This window comes from Cloeon dipterum, chromosome 3 (assembly GCF_949628265.1).
Source record: "Cloeon dipterum chromosome 3, ieCloDipt1.1, whole genome shotgun sequence".
Lineage (NCBI taxonomy): Eukaryota > Metazoa > Arthropoda > Insecta > Ephemeroptera > Baetidae > Cloeon > Cloeon dipterum.
The window spans coordinates 14204371-14217341 of NC_088788.1; the positions used below are offsets into that span (position 1 = coordinate 14204371).

General features: G+C 44.6%; 1 protein-coding gene across 12 annotated transcripts in view; it reads right to left on the reverse strand.

Moving 5' to 3' along the window:
- The window catches only part of shep (alan shepard), a 162669-nt gene that overhangs the window by 77920 nt on the left and 71778 nt on the right, over positions 1–12971 (reverse strand). For 9 of the 12 annotated variants that reach the window (XM_065482450.1, XM_065482441.1, XM_065482445.1 and 6 more), the window contains exon 2: positions 10194–10250. The exons of the other annotated variants lie outside the window; for them this stretch is intronic. In XM_065482450.1, coding sequence (XP_065338522.1) covers positions 10194–10250 — 57 coding nt within the window. The remainder of the gene's footprint in view (positions 1–10193; positions 10251–12971) is intronic. 12 annotated transcript variants of the gene reach the window in all.

Here is a 12971-nt window from a genome sequence, read left to right on the forward strand (position 1 = left end):
GAGCGGGGACGGCGTCGTGTGACACATTCGTACATATACATACAAAGGTCAACGCTCCCTCTTTTGCACTTGCTCACTCCCCCACTTTCTTTTTGCTTCCCTCGTCGGTGCAAAGGTTCAAGCCTCTCTCGCTCCATATTGTTTTCAATTTGCATCTCAATTGTTTCCCAGCGCGGTTTTCTACTTCAAATTGGAATTGTTTCAAATTTCGTTTGCTTGGCATTGCCGGCGGCGGATCGTCATGGAAATTATTCATAAATTAGCAGTCTCCATTTTAGCACGATGATTTTTCTGTAATTTGTCAAGCTGGCGAAAATGCCACCGCAGGAAGTAGTCATACACACATTCCCGGCGCGCTGATGGACGGACGTCTGGGAAAAAGTGCGCGTGACAGCTCGAAAAAAAAAACGAATACCACCGCAAAAATAATAATGTTGCTCGCGGCATTGCACTGCGGTAGAAAGAGAGAGAGAGAGCCGTCGCCGAGATGACGTGCGCTTATGCAAAGAGCAACACCTGTAGGGGCGACTGCTGAATTTTAATATCGGCGCTTGCTCTTTTTCCATGCGTTTTATCTGCGCCTTCGTAATGCCGTAAAAATTCCAAATTGTATTTTTATGACGGTTGTCACTGCTGGAACGGCAATAAAAGCGCGCGCCATCAAGATTTTATACCGATACACCGACCGGCCCGGTCGTCGGCCGACGAGCAAAAAGCAACAACAAAAAACAGTTTGAGTGTAAATAATGGGCGGGCTTGTTTTGATATAAATTTCTGGCAGATTACAGCCGAAAACGGCGTCGCAGTGATAAATTTTTGGCGTTTCCCCATTGACACGGGGAGTTGAAGGCACACGCAGCATCTGCGGATGGTAATTGTCGGGCCTTTTGACGCGCCGTCGATAAATTACAACAAACAAGACTCGATTTTCTCGTTTCCATGCAAATTTGTGATAGGTGAGGACTGTGGAGACAGACTTGATGCAGTATGGAACAGTGAAAATTTGAATTGATTGATAAATAATATTTTTATGCTTTTTAAACGATAAGGTGCCGTCTATAACACCAAGGCCAATCTTTGTTTATATTTTTCAGCCACAAACTCGAGCCGACAAGCAGAATTGTGAAGTGTCAGTTGGATAAAAAAACAATTAAAATTCTCGTCTCATTAAGCGAGATGAATCCAGCTCAATGTGGCTCTCCTCTCGGGGCTCGACAGATAAATTGAAACGTCCTGTAGCTTTAATGAAAGGCGAGTTTTCGGTCTCACGTGTGCACGGCCGAGTGATGTTGGTTGGAAACAAACACACACACGCACCTGCTGGACGTCCAATCAGGTTTGCCTCTAATCAGGCATACATATGTGTGGGCATTTAAACGAACGTGTCAATACACATAAAATTCCTGCATTAATTTCAGGTGCCGTTCACCTCTTAATTAAAAAAGCTGTATGTTTTTCCGAGGGAAAGCAAGGGCACGCAGCAGGATGAAAAGGCATCTTTTGACAAGCGACGTGATTGATGATCGATGATTTTCCTCATTCATCCGACCAGAGCAAAATTAATTTCGGCGTTCCGAATCTTTTCGCCCAGGATTTCGTATATTTACGCACGGCCACAAATCAAAATTCAATCTCGGCGATAATTACCGGTTACGTACACAAATTACACGTGCGCGCCGATAATTATCGATTTGGAGAAAGAACGAATAGCTCACGCCGGCGTCGGAGAGAGTAATTAATAAATTACACACGAAAGTGCACGGGGAGGTGGAAATAATAATCTTGGAGAAGAAGAGCTGCCGAGATGAGAAATTAATAACTGTCCGTCTGCTGGCTTGAAATGCAGCGAGTTTGTTTAATCGTTTTTCGCGAGCGACGCCAAAATTAATTATTCTCGCGAAAAACTGAATAAGATTTTCGCACACTACATGAAGTGAAGGAGAGTAATGAACTCGATACTTATGAATATTCAAAATTAAAGGGATTAATTAAGACCTGTCCGAGATTTCCTAGGTTTTGCTAGCTCTATACATCTCTTTCCAACGTCCCCATTTTGAAAGTCAGAGATCACTGTTAGGAAAGATCCAATACAACTTTCGACTTGAATGATAATATTAAATATGCGAATTGCAATTCTTGTCACGACCAAAAATAATTAGAGAGATGACGTCACTTCCATAAATCACTGAAACACAAATCTTCCTTACATGGATGAGGATGGCCGAATGGGAGGAACCGGAGGTGTCATTTTAATGAATGGCGCGCCGAAATGCAGCCACGAATGTCAAGTTGTGTTTTCCCACAGGCCAGTTCGTTCAACCTGGCGAGGGTCGAGACGCGGAGCAGCGACAGCGACTCGCACAATTAATCGGCCGATGAATTATTTGCCTAAGGAGGCGTTCGTCCGCACACATTGCGTCTATTATTGGCAGCCGGTCAAGTGTACAAGCGGCTCTAATCAGCATTTGCCTACGCAAACAACCACTCTGAATGCACTCTCTTCATGATCAATTCCTCTCGTTCACACACAGTGAACGCTTCCAATCGAGACCCGCCACGAAAATCACGAATTAAATTCCTCTCGGCTCGTCAAGAGACGCGTATAAATAATAAGCTAGTGTGTGTATTAGCATACACGTCGCGCGCGGTGATTTATCCCCGTGTTGCCTGTAACAAGTTAGTTGTGTAGCAATTTATTACTGCGCACACACAATGTTTTAAATGCGAATTAACGAGTTGGGAGGCGACCGGCCCGACGACGAAAAAGAGGTGTGCACCGCCGCTGCTGCAACCTGTTCTCGTCCTGATCCTCTATTACGGCATCGGCATTGATCTCGTACGTAGGCTAATAACATGCGAGGCGGAAAGGCATTTTAATTGAATCACGAACGTGTTTACACTTTAACACGTGCTCTGCGCTTTTCTCACTCGATTGGCCGAGATGGTCTTTCCCTGCGTTGATCGCAGGCCAGAAATTCTGAAATGTGTTCGATTTACAAAATCTCAAATGTGGCTTTGGCGCGAATTCTCTTTTATTTCCCCCTTTGAAGTCGGGCGGAACTAGTGGCTGCGATTTTTTTTTTGCGATTTATAGCCCTGTGCTGTGTGGTGAAACGGCACTCGCTACTTCTGTCTCTCGAGATGAGCGCAGAAAGTTTTGATTTTTTCTCTTTCCTCTCTGCTAGCTGCCGATAAAAATAGCCGCAAATCGAATAAATCGGCTCAACAGGCGCAAAAACAAAGCGGCATTTCATCAGAGGGCCGAAACTAAGTGACAAGCGCGGGGAAAAGCTCTTTCGTCCGCAAACCCGCTCTCGCAGCCGGCCGAGAATTAACTGGGGAAAAGCGGTGGCGGCGGCAGGCAGGCAGTCGTGAGGGCGCTAAAGAAGTTTATTTATTGCGCCATTTTCTTTTTAAAACAGAGCTACATCCCTGGAGAAATACACACGTACAGCCGCGCCGAACGTAAGCAGAGAAAGAGAGAAAGGAAGAACGCGGCAAAGCCGGCGAGAGCCTGCAGAAAAATGGCATTATAAGAATTTTTATCACGGCGCGCGCATTTTATTCTGGCTCTCGAGACTTGCGTCATAATATTCAAATGGGGACGTGCAAAACAATGGCTCGCCTGCGCCTCCTCTTTCGCGGCTAACCCCTTGAGACCCTTATCATGTAGGGCTATTTATCACATACACACACATGCTCACACGGGACCGACAAGTCCAATCGGGGCGAAGCAAAATAAGCTGCAATACGAACGGCCATCAGAGAAATTCATTTATTTCTCAAACGCTCCTTCTGGGAATTAAATCGAGTGAGCGGCGTGAGCGAACTGTGATTGTTTTCCTCTGCCAACGCATTGGTAATGTCGTTCGTGGTCAAAGAGCACCTGATTTTGACTTCAACTCGCCAATTAATTGCTGTCCTTTGTATTAGCTTAACCTACAATGAAAGCTAAGGGATTATTCAGTTTTTATCTGCCTTAATATGCTTAAATATTTCAGGTTCATTGTTTATTAAAAGCTTTTAAGCAGTTTTTGAAACAGGCTAACAATGAAAAGTTACTGAATTTTCGTTTCCTTTTTCTCGCTCTTTTTTTGTCTTTATGTTTCCTCCCTGTTGTTTACCACAAAAGCTTCAAGTCTAATTAAAAATTCATCAAGAAGAAAAGATTTTTTCGTGTGCAGATTTTTTCCTTTTCTTTCTTAAGTCCACTTGATATTTCATCGGGATTTCTACTCCAGTGCGAGAGTCCATAATTCATCATTTCCAGAAGAAGGCTGCTGCCTAAATGTGCGAATTCGCCCGCTCGTGAGGGCTATATCGATTCGAAAGCTCATTCACCCTGAATATTAACCCTTGAGGCTTCTGCTGTGCACGGCAATTTTTCTCGCTCCAAATGAAAAAACGCGGCGGCGAGTGCACGGCGAATATCGATTTTCCGAGACGGCGAGCTGCCGTTTTTTTATACCACTGCTGTTGATGCGCGGAAATTTATGAGCTATAAATATAATATGGCTTTCATTTTTTACACACTACATAGATACGTTGTTCAAGCAAAAATGTATTAAGCAAGGCGGAGCGTGTTTTCATTCGCTTTAGTATGCTCCCTCAATTGTACGCAGAAGAAGGATTTTATGTCCGCGGCGGACATTTTGAAGCATTTTCCAAAGGTGCTCAGCACGAACTCACTACGATGCAAAAGGGCTGAGAAAATGTACTGTTTCATGTGTGGAATGGTGGATTCTCATAAACGAGAAAATTGTTAAAATGTGAAGTTTCCAAGATTTCTGGATGGTTTAAAAATTTGCTTGTGGTTTGGAATGGGAACAGTTGAAAATGATTTGGTGTCAGACTCATGAAACTCGTGTTTCTATTTCGAATCGTTTCCAGTGGGGAACATTTTTCGTTTTAATCGGGCCACACGACGGCCCGTAGGCCGTAGAGGAGTCGACCGCGCGCTAATTGTAAAATGCGAGCGTGTGTGTACCTGCTGCTGTTTCGCCAGCATTTCGGAGCAGCAGCTAATTCAATTCTCGTGGTCGGTGGCGCACACAATTAGAGTCAATTATGCCATTTGCGCGCACCCACATCGCGCCCCGCCGAGAGAGCCGCCTTTTGGAATGAATGGACTCGTTGTGGCGCGTTGCTGCTTCTGCTTGCTGATGATGATGATATGTGTGCCGCATTTCCGCGGAAAAGCCACTGCGATAAAAAGATAGAAAGAGGCAAAAAGGAAAATACAAAAGCCAACCGAGAGGGCCTCCTTCCACATTGTGGCCGGCTCGAATCAATCTCGGGCAAAAGTGCAAATCATCAAAGGGGAATTAAAAGCGGGTTGCGTGAGCTAAAGCCATCACTGTCGTTACGCCATTATGGCCGAATTTTGCCTCTCTAATCCGTGGCCGCGCGCCGTGCGAGAATCGTGATAACTCGTAAAAAACGTAGGATCAGTGATAAGGCATGCTTTCGAACACACTACCTGTGTAAATCCTGCTCCAAATTAACCACTGCCGCTGCGGAAAAAGGTTTTCCCATTTGCATTATGCAGCGAAACAAATTGGTATTGATTTAAAAAAAACCACACACATCGAATCAAACAAAATGCTGCTGCTACCGGTGCCGTTGGACACATAAAAGTGATTATATTGGAATTCCGCACCGACAGGGCCATGCCATAAAAGCATTCTCAAACCCTTTTCCGAGAATTGGGAGCCTTTCATTCATTTTCCTGATTGGAATTTGTTCAGCAGGTATTTTTATACGAATCCGGAGGCTCCTCTCAAGCAGTGGGCCACACACCTTAGCTGGCTTTAGCGCCGGTATAAAAATAGATTTTAAATTTAAGTGGGATGCATTGAAATGCCAGAGAGAATCACAATAATTGCCACTTAAAAAAGGAACATGTGAATATTTGGCTGCTATTGTGTATTTTTATTTTGCAATATGGAGGATGAGCTAAAAACGAATAAAAATATTTTTCTGCGAATGATGTTTGGACCACCAACTGAATGAACCGAGCAAATGATGAATTTAATGCATTCTGACGCAAATCAGAACAATCTCGATTATTTCTGCCATTTTTATTTTTTCGTTTGATTGAAAATTTATCCAGCGTTTCTACTTTTAACTGATGACGTCGGTAAATAAATGTTTCGATTTGCCCACGGCTTGTGGCACCTGACTCTCTCTCTCTCTCTCTCTCTCTCTCTCTCTCTCTCTCTCTCTCTCTCTAATCTCCCATTTTTTAATTTCCACGCATACTCTTCAAGTGTTCATTCAGGCCACTTTCAAGAGTGACACTAGTAAACTGATTAAATAATCGATTGTCTCCTAAAAATTTATTTTTTGAATCTCAAGCAATTTGATACAACGCCAAATTTGATACCTCTTCAGATTATATTAAAAACTTATGCTCACACTTTTGCATTTTTACGGCCGACCAGTATTGAAAAGACAGCGTTTCTATCCCGCCGAGATACATTCGATTTTCGGCTCTTCTTATCGAGCAGCATCACGCGCGGCGCGATCAATTTTGCGCCTCTTTTTACTCACGTAACGAGCGAAAAATCGGCTTCAAGGCGCGCACCGGGCCGGAGGTCAACGCATGGGGTCACCGCCGGCCGATACGTACGTAATTATTAATATCAAATTATTAACCACCGCGCGCTGGCTGGAACGGGAGAGAGGAAAAAATAACTGTTCACTGCGTTTCTCAGCCAAAAGGATGGAGAAAAATTCTCACGGATTCATGTTCGTTCGAATGTTATAAAGCGGCAGGAATTAATGGCGCGCAAATTAATTTGAATAATCACGCTGCGATAGAGCCCTCGTGCGCGTTTTTTTTCTACGGCCAGAGGTTGCGCCGCGCAAAAAGTGTATTTTATAATTCACACACAGCGCGCTTGCCAGCGGAAAAAATCGCGCAGCTCCATCGCTCATCGTTGTGTTAAATGAAAATTTTATTCGTCGGAGATAAAAGAAGGACGAAAATTACGCACTAGCGGGGGACTCTCGATTGCATTAAGCCACCGCCGTTGCCGCATGGAAAAAAGGTGCGCGATGGATGGAAAAAGCAGGTTGGCTTTGTGTCCGCTCACAAAAAGTTGTATGGGCATGAAAGTGTAATTTTCTAGCGCGGCCGCCGCTCTTTTTATTCATTATGGCTCGTGCGAGTAATACTCACTCTCACTCGGCCGCGCTTTTATGATATGGCGCATTTCGAGCCACTGCCCACAGGAGAAAAAGTAATAATGAACGCAGCAGCAGCATCGAAAGCAAAGAAGAAGGGATACGTCAATATTGCGCGCTTTTTGCTCCGCCACCGACATGCTCCATAATTGCCGCACGGCTGAGAGACCCTTCCAGCTTTTTCATTGCATTGAACACAAAATATATACTGCTTTTCCGAAAAAGAGTACGATTTTATCAAGTGCAGGACGAAACCGAAAATTTTAGATCGAGGATTTAAGGCGTCAAAACCGTGGAGATAAATCTCATTTAATGAGAGTGACAAACAAACACAGTAGAGATTTATGCACATCACTATACCAAACAGAAAAAAATATATTTACTAATTCCTTTGTGTTTAGCCCATTGTGGCCTCGGTGGCATGCAACACACTCGTCCATCTGAAGTGACGTCGGGGCCGATTTAATTAAAGTCCAGTCACAAGTGTGGTGGCGGCTGCAGAGGCAGAGCGCGCACGACATTATATTTATCAAGCGCAGCGGCAGTTCCTTTCCTTCCAACTGAAAAACTGGCTGCATCTCATATATATTCTTGAATTTAATTTCTCGAGACAGGAGAGGCGGTGTGGAATTACTCTGTCGCTGCAAGGGACACTCTTCTCCTTGGAGAGCACAGAAAAAATTTATACTTTCCACCGTAAAAATAAATATGGGCGGGTCCTGGAGCTCGGCTGCTGAGCGGTTTGAAAAGCAACAGAGTCAGCACGAAACCAATTAACTCTGCAAAAATCCACGCAAGGTAAAAACCCTTCAATCAGGACACTCAAGGAAACAAAAAGTGGCTGCCAGGTACGCGTTTAGCCGGAAAATGAATTCCGCGCGAGCCACTTTTAATCCGAGTGGCTGCCGCTTTTATTGCGTGTAAAGAGGTGAAAAAGCAGTCTATATACCTGTCTGTGAGTGAGCTGCGCGGCTCGCGTTTGAGCGCGGCTTTAAATAGATTTGTAGCTGCACCAACAGTTGGCCAAAATAAAATCGTCTACTTATAGAAAGTCGAATCGCTCCACCAGCTGCTCGGAAAATTCGTGAAGAAAGGATAGGCATGCTTAAAAAATACCTGTTTCTTTCACATGTACGCAGATAGTGCTATGTAATGTTTGTAACTTTTTATTTCAGAATAAAATATTCCCCCAACAAATAATATTCTGTGCTGTTAATGAAAGGAATATGTTTTTATTTCTGTATTATCATGAAAATTTCCAGCATGTTTCCATTAAAATACTGTAGTTTTAGACACAACAGTTTTGAAGGGCGCGTTCTGCAGTCTTAATTACGCTCAGAATTAATATTCCAGCGGTGCAATTACCGTTGCGATAATCGCTGTCGCATCGATTTTACGTCTCACCGCTGTGCTGCACGATTATTTTGGACACAGCAAATGGACCCCCACTTTCCATTTCAGCAGGCCGGGCTGTGCGTGCTCGCGTCCTCTGCCTGATCTGATAAAAAGCCACCCCCTGCTAACCCCGCGTGCAACTTCACTTACGTTCCCATTACACGTGTATAAACGCAAATACCTGGCCGTAACGGCAGCCCCCACGCGCGCACCACTTCATAATATGATATTACGACGTGCACGACCCCTTTGACGCTGCGAGCGTGTGTGTTTTGTCCCCGCGTGCAGCTAGGAATGTTGCGCGCACGCAAGGCCAATTTTCACCCCCGCTTCCGGCCCGATTGTGTTTTTAAAGTTTCGAACGAGCGACGGGGGAGCGAGGGTTATGCAAATTTGAGTGTTGTTTCCGCATTATGCAAGCTGCCGGCGATAATTGTTACCGCGGGCGGGTTTTCGCGAAATTTGGACAAACCAGAGTGGTGGAAAGTGGACCAGCAGACGCTTGATTGGCTTCCAGAGGGTGCTTTGCCAAATTCTGCCTAGCCGATTAGTCGTAGTGCGCGGGAACCCGTACAAAAATTAGCATAAAAAGGGGCAGATTGAGATTCGGGGGCCATTAAGTCCTTTCAGCGCGCGGGCCATCGCGAACTTGGGCGTGATTAGGCCGAATTAGCTCGTTAAGGTTTATTATTCGACTTTAATTCGGCGTAATGGCCAGTGCTTGTTTTCTGTCGAGCAGACTCTCGTAGTAAACAAAATTACCACCAGCGGCACGATAGTATCGCGCGCGCGAAAAGCTGCTGCTGGATGTTGTGTATGTGTGTGTGTGTGTGTGTGTGCAGCTAACGCGATGGCAGCTCGCGATACTATTTTCGACCGCATATTTTCAGCCGGCAACCTGCCCGGCGTCGTTTGTTATTATTACTGTGTGTGTGTACACTGAGTAGGTGCGCTAACTTGTTGAGAATTGTGATATTAAATAACATCTCTCTCGCAGTGCGCCAAGCAGACCAAAAGCATGTTTTATTACTCGCGTGTTTGGACAAATTACACGCCCCGATGCCGGCAGAGGATAAATTTGGCATGAGCGACGGCTTATTTGAGAAATGCGGTGTGCTAAACGCACATTCCGTCCGCTGCTTGCGGGCACAAATTTTTGCATGCAAATTCCGAGTGAAAATTCCAGCAGCAGCAGTAGCAGCAGGCCGAGGAGAATTTGAAGCAAAATCATAGAAGGAGATCACGCGCTACTGCGAGACGCCCACCGGCCGCGCCGGTCACGTGCATCCACAGATTGAATTTATTTTTATATCAACGAGCGCGGTAACTCTTCTTTCTATCTCTCTCTCTTTCTCTCTGTCGGCCGGCATTTGATCCATTCACATATGTGCCGTTTTGTTTCCATTCACGTCGAGAGCGCCGTGTTTGTTTCGCCGGTTGCACCTGCAGCGGTCATTTCGCACCTGTCTGATGAATTCATGTTCTGCCGTTTCCACGCGGCCGGCCATCAATTATTCGGTCAAAGGGGACGCCCCTTTCACGTTTACACGGTTTGCGTATCATACGCGATTTTTCAACGCGAGAAAACGGTTTTTGTTCTGGGTACTTACGGCCTCGGCTTCGGAGTGGATGGTGAAATGCGCAGAGTGGATGTTGTTGGTACTCACCTAAAACAGAGAGAGGAAAAGCTCATGAGTATTTTCGCAAATTGGATAAATTGATGATTAAATCACAACGCCCATCAAAACATTTACAACCACGGCAGAGAGCAGGTTTAAGTAGAAACAAAATATTGCAACACTTTGACATTTATTTGTTGAATGTAATTCAAACGAATATCCAGCACAATTTGATATTTATTCAAATCAAATTAGTGGGATGAGGAGGAAAATGGATGTTTTCAACCTGTTTATTAATATTTCGGTTTTGAATTCGATTTTTTGGGGGAAATTAACAAAAAATTCATGTCATGTTATTTATTGATTTCATTAGAAATATGACAAAATTCAGGCATGATATGAAATTTAAGCCCTCACAAAAAGCAACCAAAGACTTTTGAAAACATTTTTTGGTAAATCCAAGACAAAATGTTTCATTACTAGAACTTAACATAGTTAGACTATGGAAAAAAAATTAATTTGTGTTGAAATTAGAACTTATTCAGGCTCATATAACAATCATAAAATTAATTTAAAAGTGAGTGCCTAGCATTTATAAATACCGAGTGGAGTCGAAAAAATAAATAATCCCGCTTAGTTTCGTAATTGGAATGGGATCGTATTTCAGCAGGTTGAAAATAGTTGACTGCAACTAATTACAAAAATTGCTCGTGTGCAATTTCATCTTGATTGCACGCTCGACACCAATTTCCCGCAGATTGCGTAAGGCCGATAAGAGCTGTACAATATATAGAAGCTGCTGGGCGCGGAATCCTGTGTTCTGCCTGGCCGACGACGTCCAATTTATTTCTCAACTCCCGTATATATGTAGAACGCAATAACAATAGAGGTGTATTAATCTGCGCCGGGCGCAGAAGGCCTCTGAAATGCGATATTTCTGATTGGAAACACGATATTTGATGATAAATGGGCGCGCAAGGGTGCAGTTTTTGGGTTCTGCGTGGCAGTATAATCTGCCCGATCCATCTCTCTCTTTCGCCGGGCTCTCGGGTCGACATCAGATCCGTCCGAATCGTCTCTGAAATATCCAAAACTCGACAAGACTCATAAATAAAGAGCCCGGGAAACCTGAGAGGGGATTTGTTTGGCACTCTGCGCAGTCAAATCAGCAAACTCTGTTTCCAGCTTTGATAAACTCGCCAAACCCGCCTGGTTCATGTTTCGTTTTCCTGGGAAAACGCAGGCCATCAAACTGTCACTTTTCCGTTCTTTGGAGAAATTTTCGGACCGTTGAAACGAAAAATTATGGCTCGAAATTCGCATAAAAGAGGCGCAATTTTGCAAAATAAATTTATGGGCCATAACGGCGAAAACTTTGAACCAGACCGTTTTTAGCACTCCGCAACGAGTATATATACATAATAAATTTGATCCGTCCGGATAAAGTATTCTGCACTCGGGATGAAATTAAATTTGCAGTTGCTAACTGAAAGCAGCTTTGCGAAAAGTCGCAGTCAAATCCTCGCGAAAGCCGTTATTCGCACAACCCTAAAGCGGGGGCGATTAATTCTGATTTACGCATTATCAAAAGAGCCCCCTGGCTAGCCGGGGACTTTATTACCGGCTTGGGCGTGCTGGGGGTGCGGGGGGATGCGGACGGCGCAAATACTGCGCCGTGCAACGCGCCAGTTCAATTACGCACGCATTTTACAGCGTCATCTCGCGAAAAGCATCTTCGTTTCATTAGACGGAATGGCCGCGACATAAAAACATACACGCGCGCGCGAGCCCCTTTTATCGCCGCAACAAGCCTGACACGCCGCTGCTGCCCTCTTTAGCGAACGCAGTAGCGTTTGTCAGGGATGCCACATGCCCTCAAGAAATAAAAATAGAAATTAAAAAATTTCTGCTGGTATTCGTATTCAGATTTTTTCATTTGACATTTAGGGAAAAAAGACGTTTTTAAATTTAAATCATGCAAACGTCACGGAGCCTTCTATTATATTGATTTTGTTGGAAAAAATGTTCACAGAGATGAAATGCGATCCGTTTGATTGACCACTGGATCGGCACAGGCAACCCTAACAGAGCACCAAGGGAGGGTTGGCTTTTGGTGCACGTTGCTGCGGCAATTTATTTATTGCAGCGTCGAGCCGAGATTGATGCCAGGCTGGAAATCAGCCAGCGGAACACGAGCACCAACCTTTTGCTTCTCCCAGAAGTATTATTTCGCCTCGGATGAGAAACCGAACCGAAAATTCACAAATGTGCGCGCAGCCAGATGTGTATTCGACCCACCGACGTCTAATTTACGGCCAGCCTTCTTTTAATTTGCGCTCGTTCGCGCCGAGGGTCAATAACTTTTCCGCTGCAACACACTCTCCGACCGCTGACGCAGCCGACTCCCTTGCCGACGCGCTAATTGCCCGCTAATTACAGCCACTAGATTGTTTTCTACCGTCTAATCTAGCTCCCAAGGCGCTGCCTGCGCCTCGGATCGATGTGAATTTCAAAACGGGAAAGAATTAGACGACCTATTTGAGTTATTCCTCGCATTCTCGAACAAAGTATTGTTGTGTCAACCAGCTGGAATGCTATAAAGTTATTTGAAAGAGATTCGAGCAGACTTGCTTGTCCCACTGCTCGGGGACTGGAAGCATGTCGTAAACTATTTGGGTTTTCGTTATTAATGCGGCAGCCGACGCAGCCGATTTGGAAGTGCGGCGGCAAGTTTGTGGAGAATGCGTGGCCGTAACTCAAAATGCTTTC